The sequence below is a fragment of the Setaria viridis genome, chromosome 9, assembly GCF_005286985.2.
Source record: "Setaria viridis chromosome 9, Setaria_viridis_v4.0, whole genome shotgun sequence".
Lineage (NCBI taxonomy): Eukaryota > Viridiplantae > Streptophyta > Magnoliopsida > Poales > Poaceae > Setaria > Setaria viridis.
The window spans coordinates 53,345,510-53,361,514 of NC_048271.2; the positions used below are offsets into that span (position 1 = coordinate 53,345,510).

General features: G+C 45.4%; 3 protein-coding genes across 6 annotated transcripts; 1 reads left to right on the forward strand and 2 right to left on the reverse strand.

Moving 5' to 3' along the window:
* Window positions 1-431: 431 nt before the first annotated feature.
* LOC117839026 (serine/threonine-protein kinase EDR1) lies at window positions 432-8,049 on the reverse strand. Of its 2 annotated transcripts, XM_034719256.2 has the most exons (13): window positions 7,361-8,045; window positions 4,961-5,383; window positions 4,706-4,812; window positions 3,305-4,536; window positions 3,038-3,078; window positions 2,826-2,894; window positions 2,605-2,705; window positions 2,290-2,368; window positions 2,112-2,210; window positions 1,970-2,038; window positions 1,813-1,862; window positions 1,166-1,342; window positions 432-1,070 (listed from the first exon to the last, which is right to left on the reverse strand). In XM_034719256.2, exons 1-13 carry the CDS (start codon window positions 7,787-7,789, stop codon window positions 935-937), a joined length of 3,012 nt encoding a protein of 1,003 aa, XP_034575147.1. In that variant the 5' UTR covers window positions 7,790-8,045; the 3' UTR covers window positions 432-934. The 2 variants fall into 2 exon arrangements, 1 of the variants encoding a protein (XP_034575147.1); XR_004636765.2 differs by lacking the exons at window positions 432-1,070; window positions 1,166-1,342; window positions 1,813-1,862 and having other exon boundaries at window positions 1,997-2,038; window positions 2,112-2,203; window positions 7,361-8,049.
* A 1,785-nt stretch (window positions 8,050-9,834) lies between these two features.
* Window positions 9,835-15,734, reverse strand: LOC117838527 (pentatricopeptide repeat-containing protein At3g20730). Of its 3 annotated transcripts, none has more exons than XR_004636637.2 (3): window positions 15,441-15,734; window positions 13,635-14,924; window positions 9,835-12,279 (listed from the first exon to the last, which is right to left on the reverse strand). XR_004636637.2 is itself a non-coding variant. In XM_034718579.2 (2 exons), exons 1-2 carry the CDS (start codon window positions 15,672-15,674, stop codon window positions 13,929-13,931), a joined length of 1,230 nt encoding a protein of 409 aa, XP_034574470.1. In that variant the 5' UTR covers window positions 15,675-15,734; the 3' UTR covers window positions 13,435-13,928. The 3 variants fall into 3 exon arrangements, 1 of the variants encoding a protein (XP_034574470.1); XR_004636634.2 differs by having other exon boundaries at window positions 13,593-14,924; XM_034718579.2 differs by lacking the exon at window positions 9,835-12,279 and having other exon boundaries at window positions 13,435-14,924.
* On the forward strand, window positions 10,938-11,603 carry LOC117838528 (uncharacterized). Its single transcript, XM_034718581.2, has one exon. It carries the CDS (start codon window positions 10,938-10,940, stop codon window positions 11,409-11,411), a length of 474 nt encoding a protein of 157 aa, XP_034574472.1. The 3' UTR covers window positions 11,412-11,603.
* Window positions 15,735-16,005: the final 271 nt, after the last annotated feature.

A 16,005-nucleotide genomic window follows, 5' to 3' on the forward strand; every position in this document is an offset into this window, starting at 1 on the left:
AGGGATTGGGGTTATCTACTGAAAGATGCCCCTGGGCCTCTGTAACCGTCGGGCTTGAAGGCCCTGTCTGGAATTCCCTTTCTTTTCACTCTTTCACGTGATTTCTGAATGATATAAACTAGTACGTACTTCTGCACGAAAAAATAATGTATTCTGGAATCCAAATAATGTATTCTGGAATCCAAATCCTACGGCATTTTGTGAAACAGAAACCAATCCTAATCTCAACTTTTTCTGATGCTACGTATAAAAGGCAAAGCGGAGGATTATATTGTTCTACGTGAAATTCCCTGGACTCCAAAGATCAAATGGTTTTAGCAGTCATCATGCAGATGAAAAGGTTGTATTGGCATATTTAAATCTCGACAAAAGTTATATGATAGTAGGTACCATTACCATCCCGGCATCTCGCGGACGAAAAATGCTCCAGGTAAACAAACAACGAATCAGGTAGTGTATTTTATTCAGTTGGTCAAAGGCACAGGCAAACAAACAGCTCATCCAGTCATTTGAACACACATCTTCCAGTATAATAATGTATCCTAAATTCACGTGTTCTGATTGCACAGAGTTACAACACTTCCAACTTTCAAATATAGCTGCCTTTTGCGCAGCAAGCCGGCAATCCATTTAGACACAATCAGACACTCCACAATCAGCACAATGAGCTCTCACTGCTTTCCAGAGGGCTCGTACCCGGTTGGATGTACATATTGACACCGACATAAAAATGAGGTGCTGCACACAGAACTTCTTCCGATTTCTGTTTGATGGACGGCTCTATACATATTGTGTCGGGGAGGCATTGTCCCGGCAGCCGGATGTCTACCACCTGGGGCGCTCAATCTACAAGGTGCGCCCACATTTGCAGACTTCTGTAGAGACACAAACGTCAAGAACAAAAACTACGCACAGCGGAAAGTGGAAGGCCCCCTCAAGGAGTAGAATTCACTGAGATTTCTTGATGAACAGGGGGGCTCTGTGTCTCTTGGTGAGAAGGGGTCACTAGCCTTTGAACAGTCTTCAGAGCACTTGTTAACTGTGAAAATGAAGGGCGCAGATTTGGATCTCTGGCAATAAGAAAACCACATTAGTGCACATATTGATTGCCATGGCCAAGACGAGAGACTTGGATGAGAAAACGTAATGATTTTTAACAACTCACTTCTGCCAGCATTCGTATATGATCCTTGCTACCAGAGGATCAACTTCCTTGGGAATATCAAGCCGTCTATCCTGGAAGCCAACTGCCCCCACAACTTGCATTGGATTCATCCCACTCCATGGCATTCTAAGTGTTGCCAGTTCCCACAAGATGACACCGAAACTGTAAACATCACACCTGCACAAAATTCAGGCAGAGGACGAGTTAAGATTGTTACTGATTTTAATTAAGGAACCAGTGAGGTATAGAAAGGTCTTGATAGAGAACAAGAAAAAGTGTCAAACCACTAATTCTGGTTAGGGAAGACAGATTAATTAGCATTTACAATTCTGGTTTCTACATGATTGGTTGGAAAATTATACAGCCAGGGAGCTGACTGTAAAGTAGTCATATCTCAAAATATTTTCTTACCTGGTACTGATCATTAATTTTTAAACCAACACACCAGATTCTCTCTGTTGTGCAAATGAAAAATTATAAGCAGTATATCACAGTTAACTCAGGGACAGGGAGTCAAAATTTTGAGCAAAATAACACAAGGACAAGCATTCCACAGGAAGATAGACTCCTACATCCATGGAAATGTTGTATAACTTCACACAGATGATCCAGAACGAGATAAATGAAAGCATCAGAAAACCACTCACTTTTCATTTGATTGTTCATTCCGCAAAACCTCAGGTGCCATCCACTCAGGCTGATAGATAATACCAAAAAATCTCCATTAAGAAACAAACCACCTAATGCATGGGAAATAAAGTAGGGAAAAAACATGATTGTGGCATCCAGATGCTAGCTACTTACTGTTCCAGCAGTGGATTTGGATGACAAAAATGTACTGTGCTTCAACCGTGAAAGTCCAAAGTCGCAAACCTGTTTTTTTTGGCATACATTGATATGAATGATTATAGGTGGCCAAGTATCAATTGTGAGAAAAGGCACATACCTTTACATTCCAATTATTGTCAACCAGCAGGTTTGGGGATTTCAGATCTCGATGGACTATTGTTGGTACACTAGTGTGCAGGCAATTCATACCTTTGGCCTTAAGAAAAAATAGTCATTTGAATGAGCAGGAACAAATAAACAAACATATCAATCAAATATGTGAGATTCATCCATACCACATCAAGGGCCATCTTGATCCTCCGTTTTTCATCTATTAAGCAATTAGGACGGTGAAGGATCTTATACAAGCTTCCCCTGAGCAAGGACATAATCATGAACAACAGTGAATCATAAAACATGAACATCATTAGATTTTTTATCAATCGGGTGAGCACAATTATGTAAAATTTAGCATCTAATAGCATGTACCGTTAATCTGTTATAGAACTATAAGTTGCTAAAAAGAACTTTCATGTTGTCTAGACTGGGATACTTAATTCACATATTTCAAAATATAAACACCTTTGCGTAGTAAAAATATAGTACTGTACCTTGGAAGATATTCAGATACAATTGATAAGTTCGGAGGGCGTGTAACAGCTCCCATAAAGAGAACAATATTTGGATGGCGCAGCCGACGCATAATTCGTACCTTGTCAAATAAATTACATCAGTATTATCAAACAGTGCAGCAGGAATGGACTGAGTAAATATGAACGCTGAATGGTGTATTAGTAAACTCCAAGACAGAAACAGATAAAAGTTCACCTACTTCACTCCTAAACTCATCCAGAGCATCACCATAGAAATCTTGATCCAAGAATTTTTTTACAGCTACTTCCTGCAAATAAAACAAAAAATTTCAGTGCATTAAGACTTGCTTTGTTTTCTCATGTAAGTTCTTTGTGACTTCATTCACAGAACATCTTGGAAAAACGGCCAAGCTCAAGATACAAACCACAAGCAGGGGAATGAACTACTTACTGTTCCATTCCAGTCAGCACGGTAGACCTCTCCATACGAACCTATTGGAAGGAAGCAATTCAATCAATCATTTTCTCACAGAGAACACAAAGATGCAAGTTCATGCAACCAGCTCACTCCTACTCAACGAATGAAAAGCATAGAACCCAACAATGCCAACGACTTGAAATACAGTCTAGCACGTTTAAGATTAGTTTCCAAAACAATCCCAAATTGTTAGTTCAAAGGCAGCAAAGTGTATTTCAAAACTTGGTAGCAAAGAAGTACCTAAGCCAATCCTTTCACCAATCACAAGATCTTCCCAAGGAATTTCACATTCAGACACATCATCAAAGTCAAGCCTCTGTGACCTGACATCCATGTTTCTTGATGGCGTTGACGTGTCCATGAATCTGTCAAGGGGAGATTTCTTTGGATCAGGGAGTAATTTCTTATGGTCCTGCTTTGAATCAAGGTTTTCCATATGTTGTTTTGCTTGATTCTGAACTCTATTCATTGGGACTCTTCCTTCTGCAGGATTATCCCATGGAAGTCTTTCTTGTGGTAGTTGAACTAGGCCATGTTGATCCTCCAGTCTAGAATTTGTAGGGACTTTGTCCAAACCACCATGGAGAACCCTTTCAGGAACCTTCCCAGTCTCAGCTGTAGATGTAATCTTCATGGCAGAGGTACCAATCATAATGTTGTCATAATTATGAGGCTGTGCCACATATGATGTATCGTTACGCAATCCAGCATTAAGATTACTATTCCTTGTGGCTGGTCGTGGCATCTGGGATGATGATGGTGATGCAGCATTATTGCCAACATTTCTACGTGCGAATGAATCCTCAACATAATTGTACTGTTTGTTGTTGGAAACATCATTGTAAGGTGACCAGTTCTTCATAACTAACCGCTGCTGTGGTCTACCACCACTAGGGGCTACATTCTCTCTGCGCTTTTGTAGCTCATTGTTCCTATTATCTGGCCCTTTGAATGCTACTGAAGTTTTCTTGGACTCAATACCCCCAAAAGGATTAAGGTCAGCAAAAAGGTTCCTGGACTCTGGATTTTCCTGCAAATCTGGAAACCGATTTAAATTCCGTGGATGTTCCCCTTGAAGTACAACTTTCTCCTGGGATGATGTACCAGCAGAAGTTGATGGTCCATCTGATTGCTCATGAGACACCAGCGTCCATGAACTGTCAAAAACACTTCCAGCAGGAACAGATGATGTGCCACTCGAAGAGGTTTGAGAAGATGCTGCGACTGCTGCTGTCTCATATCCAGATTTACTATCTAATATCCAATCATCACTGCTAAACAAAGGCAGTTGGCCACCTTTAGGTTCGGGTGGCAATGCACTAGGATCCAGATTAGCATCAATGGAACTCGATGGTCCAGCTGTCCGATTCAGGCTGAGTTTTCTATTAGAATTTAATGAATTTCCCTTCCAACTTAAGATATCTGCTGGAATAAGAGCACCAGGAGCAGCCATCAGATCAACCAAAAACTCCCTACAGAAAAATTGCAATAATAAAACTACTTAGCAAACATACAGTAGCAACAAATAAATTGAAATATAGCAAGCAGCAATAGCACATGGATAACACACTGGGAAGCATCTTTCACTAAGTATCCATGCACCATGCTATGAACAAAGTGCAATGATCAAAACATCAAAACCTTTCATTATCCATCTTAATTATGTTTATAGCATCATCATCATCACCACCAGTATAATTGCTCCCTTTGACAAGTTTGCATGGAATGCCAACACGGTCAGCAAGGATCTGCACGAAGAGGTACAGGAGTGTGTGCTTTTCAGCTCAATGATTGACAATTCAATACTTTTCAGTAACTTCCTAGCTAGCTAGCTTTCTTGCTTGCATTAGTACATGACAGTGTGCATGGGAAAGAGAGGGAGGGAGGAAAGGGGACCTTGAAAAGTAGGGCACGGTGACGTGATAGCCCTATCTTGATGCAGCCAATAGGCAACAAACTTGTTTGTAATGAGGTTCTCAGCTCAGTACTCTTCTCCAACCACCTTGTGAGCATGTCATTGGCGTCTTTTACAGGTCCACCCATATTATCTGTAACAAGCTCAGCAATTCTTTGCACTAAGAGTGCAATATTGGCAACAGGGAAGTCCAACAGGATGCACTGTGCCACTTGCTCCATCTCCTGCAAGGTACTATCAATGGCACGGTTGATTACAATGACTTCAAAGCCCAGGTCCCCTATGCCTGTTTGGAGATCAGCTAGTGATGGCATCTTCCCCTGCCTAGAGGATTCCATAGAGGAGCCAAAGATGTCATAGAAACCATCAACGACTTTCTCATGATAATCAAGAAAGTTATAGTCCTGAAAGAAGTTAAAACATAAGTCAGAATGGAGTGTGAATGTTAAAAGTCAGCACCCGATCCTCCACCCTCATAGGTAGTGATAAACTGACCAATGAATGGTACTATGAATAGCCAACTAGACACAAACAGAACAAAGAGACTTTTGATTATAAGAGACTGATCTTCCATGTCCAAGAAGGCTTACGATAAATATGGATTTGCAATGAGAGCATGGGCTCACCAAATATTTGACTGGCGTAAACACAACATACAAAACTTGAAAACATAGTATGATCAAGCAACCCTATATTTGCTGAAAAACAAAATACTGCTACCTGATCATCTCCTTCCTTGGCTAACTATGTTCCACCTCCATGACACACTAGCACACATGCAGCTTCTTCCTTCCTTTACCTAGGTTTTTCACACACTGGCTAAGCCTACAAGGCTGTTTATTTTTTGCATCCATTTCCCAGGAGAAAATGCCTTCTATTTTGTTATCTATTTTTTTTTCCTTTTAGCAGTGTGGTGCTGGGAACATTTCTCTCTCTTTCCTAGTAGTGGCTCACCAGGAACCAATCCTTTATCACAGCAAATAGTTGAATACATCAATATTTTTTGCATGCATGCATGCAGCCTCTAAATAGTAAGTAGCATTCTCACTTCTCCGTATATTATTTCGGAGTCCTTGACTGAGGTGACTCTTAATAACTAACGAGACGCAAGGTACTACCCCAACACGGTGACTTCATTCAAGCACGCACCATACATAGCAATTAGCAATGATTCAGCACATAAGTATTTTAACGGCATCATTATACCATGTACAGGGAAAATATAGTTTATGTGAGCAATGGAGCCTCGAATTGCTGGCTCTCACAGGAGCTCCGACCTGGACCTTTATATTCCTATGGCCTGCTAAATAGGAGTACTTCCTCCAATACGACACTTTAACTGTAATATCTTGTGTTATATTACAAAAGTAATTTTTATGATGAGCCTAGTAGCTCCAATCTTCTGTTGACAATCTATGTGAAACTTGGACATTGATTGCCAAAGCCAAAAGGCTTGACTTAGGACAAAGTATCTAATAATTGCAATGCTCGGTAGACAGCATGAAGCTTATACATGGTACTTAACATTTATTTGCAATGTGTTATTTGCCATGCTGTGAGCTGAACTGAAGCTCAATTGCAAACTAGACAGTCACATAAGCTACTGAAACCAACTAACCAGCGGCGGAGCCACGGGGGGGCGCGCAGGGGCCTGGCCCCCCCTAATGCTGCAGCTTTTCCACAGGAGACCCTCTTAATTCCCTGCTAATCACATATTAAGTTGCCACTTTTGTGACGTGTTGCTGCTGCATTTCGTAGCCCAAAATGAGAATTCGACTATCCCAAGCCAAAGTGGAGGGACAACATCCTTCTATCGACATTGACGCTTCTGTTTTCTTTTCTTTTTTCGCACCGCTAGCTGCTGCTCAAGTTCCTCTAAAAAAAGCTGGTGCTCGAGTTATCCGCTCTTCAGACTCTAGGCCACCGTCCGCTGCCCACTGGTGCAGCCATCCAGGATGCAGCACTAGCCACAAGCTTGGCTGCGAAATCACAAACTCTACGCTCCCTCGATCTTAATCACCAATTATTTTGTGTTGACAAGCACATGCTATCTTATTTATCTTCGCATGCTTAATTCAAAGCTAATTAGCAAATAACTAGCTTAATTTCTTTTATGCATACGCCATCATTTATATATAATCATTATCGGTATTTCTCACTTGGCCCCACCTATGTCCAAATCCTGGATACGCCTCTGCAACTAACAAATTCCAATGTGCATGAATAGATAAATCGGATGGTAGAAAATGATTGCCGAATTGGTAAGAATGAACTGGTATCGCGATCCTTGGTCCACATTTAGTCGAGACAGTTGTATGAAGTAGCAGAGACAGTTTCAACTTAAGTACTACTATATTCATCATTCCGAGTCGAAGCCTCACCCAGTATCGCCGGGAGAGCGAATCCGCGGTGTGGCCTTCGTCCCGGTGGGCGGAGAAGCGGTCGAGGCTCATGAGCTTGGCCTTCCTGATCTGGTCCCCGTCCAGGTCCCCCACGTAATCGCCGTTGGAGGACGCCGAGAGCGCCATCGCCAGCTGCATCTGGAACTCCTCCTCCGACGATATGTAGTCCTCCCCTCCTCCCGCTCCCGCCCCCGCCCCCGCGGCCCCCGTGGGCGTCGCGGCCGCGGAGGGGGGCGAGGAGGAGGCCGTCGAGACCGAGAGCGCCGAGGCCGCCCCGGTCCCCGACGGCGAGCTCGCGGGCGACGACGGCTGCTGCGAGCCCTGCCCCTGCTGCGGCTGCCCCGCCGGGGACGCGGGGTCGTTGGACCGGTGCTGCCACCTGATCTTGCTCTTGAACAGGTTCTTCATCTCTCCTCCCCCACAACCTCCCCGCCCCGCCCGGCTATTATCTAGGGTTCGGCTCTCCGAGCGTCTCCGCGTGCCGGGCGGTGTGGTCGGCGAAGAGGAGACGAGTAGACGACGACTCGTGACGAGGAAGCAAGGCAACGGGGGGAGTCGAAGCGGAGGAGGCGGCGAGCGGGCGGGTGGGGAACGAAACGAGCGAAGGAAATGGCGCGGGTGGAGAAGTCGCCCGAGGGGTGTGACTGCAAAAATGGCGGGGGTGCCTTTGCGTTGCGGCCGGCGAGGCTACTGACTGGGCTAGTGATGATCATGTTAAGGGGCCTGTGGTTTGGGGTTAATTACCGAAGGAACCACCCCGGATTAGTTTACGCGGCGGATACGGGGGTGATGGAGATCGGGACGTGACTGAGGGAGGGGCGGCCGCCGATCGTGGGTAGGACCCCCGACGGCGTCCTTGCTGGTGCGGGGGTGGGGCAGCCCGGCTGCAGCAGCTCTTGTCCGAGACACGGGGCCTGTCGCGTCTCGTCTCGTCTGCGAGTGATCAAATGGAGGGATCCGCCGCTCGACGCCGGCGTCAAGTCCGGCTCCGGCATCATGTTTAGGTTGGAAAGAAGGTGGTCATGAATTTGCAAAGAAATGCCAGAAAGATTACTGTATTTGAGATGGTGTGATTTCACTGAGAGGATCCGAAGCTCGCCTGGTTCTCTCGTTTTTCCCTTTTGCTATCCATGTATGCGTACACAAGTCTCTCTCGTTAGGTGCAGTGCAATTCACCGTGAAATCGGTACGGTATCCTCGAATTTATTGCATATAAGTTTTTCTGTCAACCTTGATTTGGCTCCTAAAAATGGGCCAAGTACTAAATGAGATGGCTGCCTGGCCAAAGTACGACGATGTACAAGTAAAATCAGAGAAATCAAAGAATTCAGGAAACTTTTTGCACTTCATGTCGGAGTCTTTTGCGCTTAAAGTTCCGGTGTTCCAATCTTCAAACATACCAATTATATTGGTTAGTCCGTATACTAATACTCTGACTTTGGTTGCTAACACATCTGACTTTGGTCGAATGGCTCAGGTTGTGAGGTTGAGTACATAACATTGCATTATTCAGCACCCAGATACTTCTGATCCTTCGCGATCCGGCAATCATCAGGGAATTAAATCCAAGCCTTTTCATTCGCCTGAGACAGAGAGGAAGCTAGCGGTGGTTCAGGCGCAGCTATCACGGGGAGGATGGCCGGAAGCTTCGTGCCGGCCGGGGCGGCGGCCTGTCGCCTGCGCAGCTATCAAGAGGAGGATTGCCAGTGTGATTTCTCTCCCCGTTCAGCGTTAAAACACGTACAAGAACTGCGAGATTTGATTGGAGAAAACGCGCCTGGCGTGACAGGCGCAGCTAACGGCCCAGCGATGCTTGCATCCATGTCGACGGGCAAGAAGATTTTTTTATTTTTGTTTTACCTTTTTGTTGGTTTTCCACACGCAAGAAAACGACCTGGGACAGGTGTTCTCGTGTCAACAAAGCCAAAGGGGGAGGCCAGTAGAAGTATTAGTAGTTCCTTTCATTTTCTATCAGAGACTCGGAGGCCCAGTTGAACAAGATGAATGCGCCACTACTCGCGTATCAAGGATTCGATGAATATCTGGGCTGATAAACGATTGTGTGATGGCGAAATCTACATACGTAGAGACTAGAGGGTTTTTTCTTGTTCATTGCAGTTTTAACTCGGCGACACGGTACGATGCTTGGATGTACTCCCTGGACACATGCAGCGAGACGGCAAAAATGAGGCCTGAGAAAACACAATAATCTCTGGGGTCTTTGCCTTGCTTGGGTGCTTACTATATCATGTGCACTTGACGCGTTACGCTTTCAGTTCACATGATAATGGGCCAACTGTTACGGTGCCGTGGAGTAACTGCGAAAGGAAATCAGAAAGGAGACAGTAAATCAAGTTAAAGACTGACAGTCACGAAATCCTTTACAGCACAACTCGAAAAGGTGAAAGGAAAGAACAAGAGCCTTTGCCTTACCAGCAGAGTCGAGAACACGGTGAAGCACAAAGTACTAGCAAAAAGAACAAGCCACAGTCTCTTAAGCTATTATTAGTTATTACAAAACCATGAAAAAGAAACTTATCGAAGCTTATCATCACTCGTGGGATTACGGATGCATATCCAGATTAGATAAAGCAAAGCAAGTGTGAGCTGACGCGACACCAAACCCTGTACGGCGCCGGCCCTTCAGATAAGCCCTGCGCCGCACTCGCTCACGCACATCCAAACATGCATGAAACACTGACACCATTCCTTGACGCCACTATACGTGATCGGACACCAGGTGCCTTGACTGACCTGCAAAGGCGCTGAGCCGCATCTCACTCTCCAAAAATACCTTTCATTTCATCCACGCAGCAGCAGGAGAGGCATCGCCTGCAGCGCAAGTCGCCTGCTCTGCACTGCAAAGGAGGGGAGGATTGGATCCCTGCACTGCAAGCACGGGAAGCTATTTTTTCCATGCCGCTTTCAGTGCCAGCATCGCGCATCCTGGCCTGACCTGACCTGTTGTTACTCCCGGTCATCAGTGGCTAACAGCAACCGCGATCAAAATGGCAAAGCGACGTCTCGAGAATCCCTGTCCGGAAAGGAACGCACGGACACCAAAACGAGGGGAGGGATTGGCATCTGAATTCTGAAAACCGTTGGAGGCAGCCCCATGTTTCGTTGTCAGGGATCGCTGGGAAACGCCAATACCGCTGCCTTATCTTCAGAAGACGAGGCCGCCGGAGCCCACGAATCGTGACGTGCCCACCCCCGTTCCGAGCACCAGCCACTAGCATCAAACAACAAACAGGCACCGGCACCAGCGGATAGTAGACACGCGCGCCGTGCCGGTCTCCCTCCTCCTGTCACGTCTCCAATCTCCATCTTTTCTGACGACTCCTCGTCACTCCACCGAGCTTATCTTCCTCCCTTCCCTACACGTCAAGAACCTTGTGACACCTCCTCAGCCTTTAGCCTCTTGGTACCCTATAAATCCCAGCCTCCCTCGGCTGTTCACCTGTCCAACTACAAGCAAGAGCAGAAGAGACACCACGAAAGGAACCGAGAGAGAGAAAAAAAGCTTCATCTTTTGGAGTTTGTTGCGAGTCAGCACATGAGGATCCACCCAGCAGCAGCTCCCACCGGCGGCAAGAAGGACCTCCGCCGGCTGCCGCACGTGTACAGCAAGGTGCTGGAGCTGCCGCTCCCGGCGGACACCGACGTTGAGGTGTTCGAAGGCCCCGACGCCTTCCACTTTGTCGCCGCCGGCGCGCGTGGCACCGGCATGGTGCAGGTCCGCACCGTGAGGATCCACCCTGGGGTTACCAAGGTAGTGGTGCGGGCAGGAGGCACCGGAGGTGGTGATGAGCCTGGCGCCGACGACATGGAGCTCGACAGGTGGCGGTCCCGGCTGCCCGAGGCGAGTTGCCCGGCCATGGCGGTGGCCGGGTACGTCGACGGGCAGCTCGTTGTGACGGTGCCAAAGGGGCGTGGCGGCGATGAAGGCGCCGAAGGCGGCCAAGGTGAGGTCACCTGGAGGTGCTGCAGTGGAGGAAAGATTAGTGGAAGACTGGTAGTTGTACAGTAGAAGTAGGCACTCTACTATCTAGTAATGTCTTGCCATCTTTGTTTTTTTCTGAAGATGGGCTGTTTATTATGCCTTGCCTGGTCTTAGTAATAGATGTTTCATGAGCTACCTTCTTGCTGGTTCTTAAGCATATAGAAGCAGCTACTGTAAATTCCCTTTGGTTTCCATGAAATCAAATGTAAATTCTAGATAGACCTGTGACTTTGAGATGCCCTTCCTTATCTTGATGTGCCCACTTGATGCAACTTGGATTTTATCGTGGTAGATAATGTCTGGTGGAGCATAATGTGTAGACCAGATTTGGTCAGTTTTACTGTTACCATTTCTGAAGATCAGATGCAAAGTGGACCACTTGCTTGGTGCTGCATGTCACATGGATTCATCAAATATCTCCATTTTGATGGCCCACAGTTTGCAGCCTAGTGTCTGTTAGCCCTACCTAAGATAATCACTCTGGTTTAAGGCCATATCTTCAGTCAGTGATCACCTGATATTCTGTAAGTTCCGGTCACATTTGCCACTCGCTTTCATCCGGAACTTGAAGCGTTAAATTATGATAGGTCAATCAGTCAAATAATACTGGAATACTCCGGATGAATGGCAGTTCCTGCACAAAGGTCTTCCACAAATTTTAAATAATTTATATCATTCTCCTTGGAAACAGTGCAACATAATACATAAACATAAAAACATATTTATATGATTCCATACAAAATAGAAAAGCAATGAAAAAATTAGCAGAATTACTATGATAAAGTATGGAGTTAAGGAAAAACATTATCCAATATTTCATCAAAATCCCGATTTGACATCTGTGACACTGCTAGAGTATGCATGTCCATGTTGCACTGTTGACCAGCCGATCATGCTGCAAAAGTCAAAGTTCCACAAGAGGATTGTGAATAAACCAGTCACTTGGAATAAATAAGCCTTTGTTTCACTGGTGATACTATATGTGTACTTATTTTCACACATTTCAGTTCAAGTTGCAAATAAAGTGAAATGGTTTCGTAATACAAAGAACACCAAACAGGTGATGGAAAGGTGAGGAAAGGAAAACAAGCGATGATACTAGTTTAAAGAATCGTGCCTAACAAAGGGGGACCCCAGTTTGGTAAAACATCTACAGCATGATGGACAAGAGTTGACGAACCCTATCAAGATCAAATGGACCACCCAAGTTGCTTTAGGTCTATGCATCATATATACAATACAACTATATACTTGTCCGTATGAGCACTGAACATTGCTTTGTGATGATGATCATTTCTAGAAGGATGAAATTCATTGGGCAGTCACTACTTACCTAAACAATCAGTACATCAGTACATGGGCTATAGCCAACATCTCATTGGTTTCTATACTTAGCAATTCAATAGAAATATGGGTTTGGAATCTGAACTATAAGGATCAAGGGCACATAAAATCCAGTGTCCAGATGAGAGTAGGCTAATAGGTTGTAAGCACCAACCTAGTTTAGAATTAATGACAATGAGATGCGCACAAATTGGGTCCTAAATCATAATGCACTAAAACATTTGCTACACAGGTTAAGCTATTGAACAGATGCCATGTACTACCATTTCCTTTCATAAAACAAAGTCATAGGAAAATGGGGATCATTTCTATTTACCAGCGCGGCCTATGGATCAAGGTTTGTTCTAATTTCGCACAGACTACTGGCCACCAGTTTGAATAAATATGCACATGGCGCCAGCATGGAAATGACACAATCATTCACCAAAAGGACCAGCTACTGAATTACTAAGGTGTCCATCAGCCCATCAAAACTAAAAGTGAATCTTAGTGCCCTCTCCTGACATATTTTATCTCCAATGTACAGAGAAGGGGAAATCAGATTTGCTTCTTTGAGATAATCAGCCATACAGCTCATGAGGCCATCTTATCTCCCAGTGGGTCGACTAAATCAGTGTTTGACAGTAGCAGTGTGTATGGGATCTTGTCAACTTCAGTAAAATCACTTGGGTTAAGTAGACTTCTTGAATACTGTACGCTAAAAAACTGAGAAGGATGCAAGCAAATTATTCATATTCAAGAATATGACAAACAGAAACATTCATCGTGGAGAACTGTGACCATTTCATTATAGGAGGAAAAAATGGTCCATACAAAGCAGAACAAAACAAAACACCTGGAGCGGCTTAGATATCACATACATACCTAATGACAAGTCAGGTGGCTACAGCTATTATCTCAACTAACCTTCCATTGATCTTTCTAAATAACACCTTCTGCAACGTCAGCAGCCTCTAAGATCAGTGGAGTCTTGGCTAAAAGATGTTTGTGTAATGCCAAGCTTAACATCCAGGTAACTTCATGCTTCTCATATGTCCACATGCTTCTCAATAGTTGGGCATGATAATTTATCTGAATCTGAGATCCTTCCCGTGTCAGACATAGAACTGGTCAAAGAACATTGAGTTGGACTGTGTGAAGAGAACATGTAACCCAGGATTTCATTTTGCTGGCATGATGCACTTAAGGTTTTCCGTGAGCTCATGCAAACCCAGCTTGCCTCATATCATTTATGGTCGAATGAAGCCTTTCATGTAAATCAAACTTTCGATATCCAGCAACCAATATATCATACGTAGACCTGTTCGGCTTGAAGAAACTTTGAATGCGATTTAAAAACAAATCCAATCTATCAAATTCCTTGTGACGAAAATAAGAACAGATTATGACATCAACATCCTCTGGGCACATAAACATCACACCGTTGTCCAACATCCAGCAAATCGCATCTTCCATATCTGCCAATCGATCTGCCTTAGCATAGAACCTGATAATTCCATGGTGCAGTTGTGTTTCATAACTCGAATGTGTTCCCTTTTGTATTACGGCAAGCAGCTGCTCCATTTCATCTATTTCACCTCCATCTAGGCATATTCTCGTTAGCCTTTCAACTGTAGCTTTGTTCAACTCCCAATTGCCATCCCTCACACGTTTTAAAAAGTCTCTTACTGTGTTGACCTCCTCTTTTCTAGTAACAATCTCAAGATTTGCCTCCAAAATAGCAGAGTTTGGCTTAATCCCCAAGGAAATCATTTCCTCAAACACCGTTTTTGCATCATCTAGCATGTTCAACCGAACAAACCCTGTGATCAAAGATTCAAAAGCTTGAATACTTGGAGTAAACCCAGCATTTTTTGCAGCTACATACCAGCTCATCATCGCATGGCCACTTCCAAGGATCGAAAATGCAGATATAAATGCACCATATGTAAAGCAATCGGGCTTGCAACCATCCATGCCTTCCATAGTCTCATATAAGGTCATTGCGGAGAGGAGATCTCTGACCGACAAGAAAGTGTTAACAAGGGCATTGAAAATGCCAGTGTTCAGATGAATTCCCTGTGCCTCCACGCATTCAAAGACTCTCATTGCAAGTGCTGAATTTCTTGTCTGAGCACAGAATTGGATTATTGTTGAGTAGGGCTCGCAATCATGAACCTCTTCCTTCAGTAGCTTCTCTAGCTTCCATTCCAATACCTAATCCAATGTTCACCATTCACAACATGTTAGTTCGCTTATCCCTGTTCTCAAATTCACCCAAAAAAAAAACTTATGAATCTCATGCAGATTCATTTGCAAAACCAACTGATCATATCGGCATTTCAAAAGTTAGATCATTACATGTATCGTAAGCTCACATGATGATAGGCTAAAAATACTAGTGATACGCATCGCAGTCCGCACTCTGACCCGTGGGCAAACAGAAATTTCCTTCTACTGTAGCACTATTTTTTTTTTTAACGAACGGGAACGAGATCGTGCCTATTTCATTGATGGAAAAGAGAGTAACAGCCGGCTAACCGGAAGAAAAGTAAAATTATGTACAAGGCAAAATTTCTGCTAGCTTCTTCGCCCCTGCCTTCACCCAGTTGCCGCTTCTTCTTTAATTTTCGCCCCTGCCGTAGCACTAAACACAAACGCTAAATTAAACCGAAAACTAGCTTGGCTGAAGGCGCTGAGGAGTGACTAGTGAGGAGGAGAGAAGCGACTCACGAGGTGCGCCTTTGTCGGAGAGGACGCGCGGAGGAGAGCGGCGGCGAGGGGCCCCCAGAAGCCGCCGTCACGGTGCTGCGCCGAGGAAGCGACCTCCTCCACGGTCGCCTTCACGCGGCTCTCCGGCTCCGAGACCAGGCGAGTGAGTAGGGTTTCTTCCGTCCCCGCAGCCGCCGCCGCGGCCGCTGTCCCCATCCCGCGCCACAGGCGCCGGCGAGCGGCGGCGATCGCCATCGATTGGCTGCGGTCGCGGAAGCTTGCTTGCTTCGGGCCTTCGGCGGCGGCAGTGGGTGACGGGCCTAACGGTTGTAGTAATAAGCCGGCCCAGTAATCCCTTGGAACTTCTTAGATGAGCCCATCGTAGGATTTTACGGTAGTTCGGCCTGCTTGCTAATGACGGCGCGAGTGGCCCATATCCTCTCCGCCGCCTAACCACGCTGGCAATCTTGTCCCCCTCCACGACTCGAGCTTCATCCCGCCGGCCAGCCCTTGGGCACGCGCCACATGGGCATGGATCCGCGACGCGCCCCCTCCTGCTCGCCTCCACGTCTCCGGCCTCTGCACA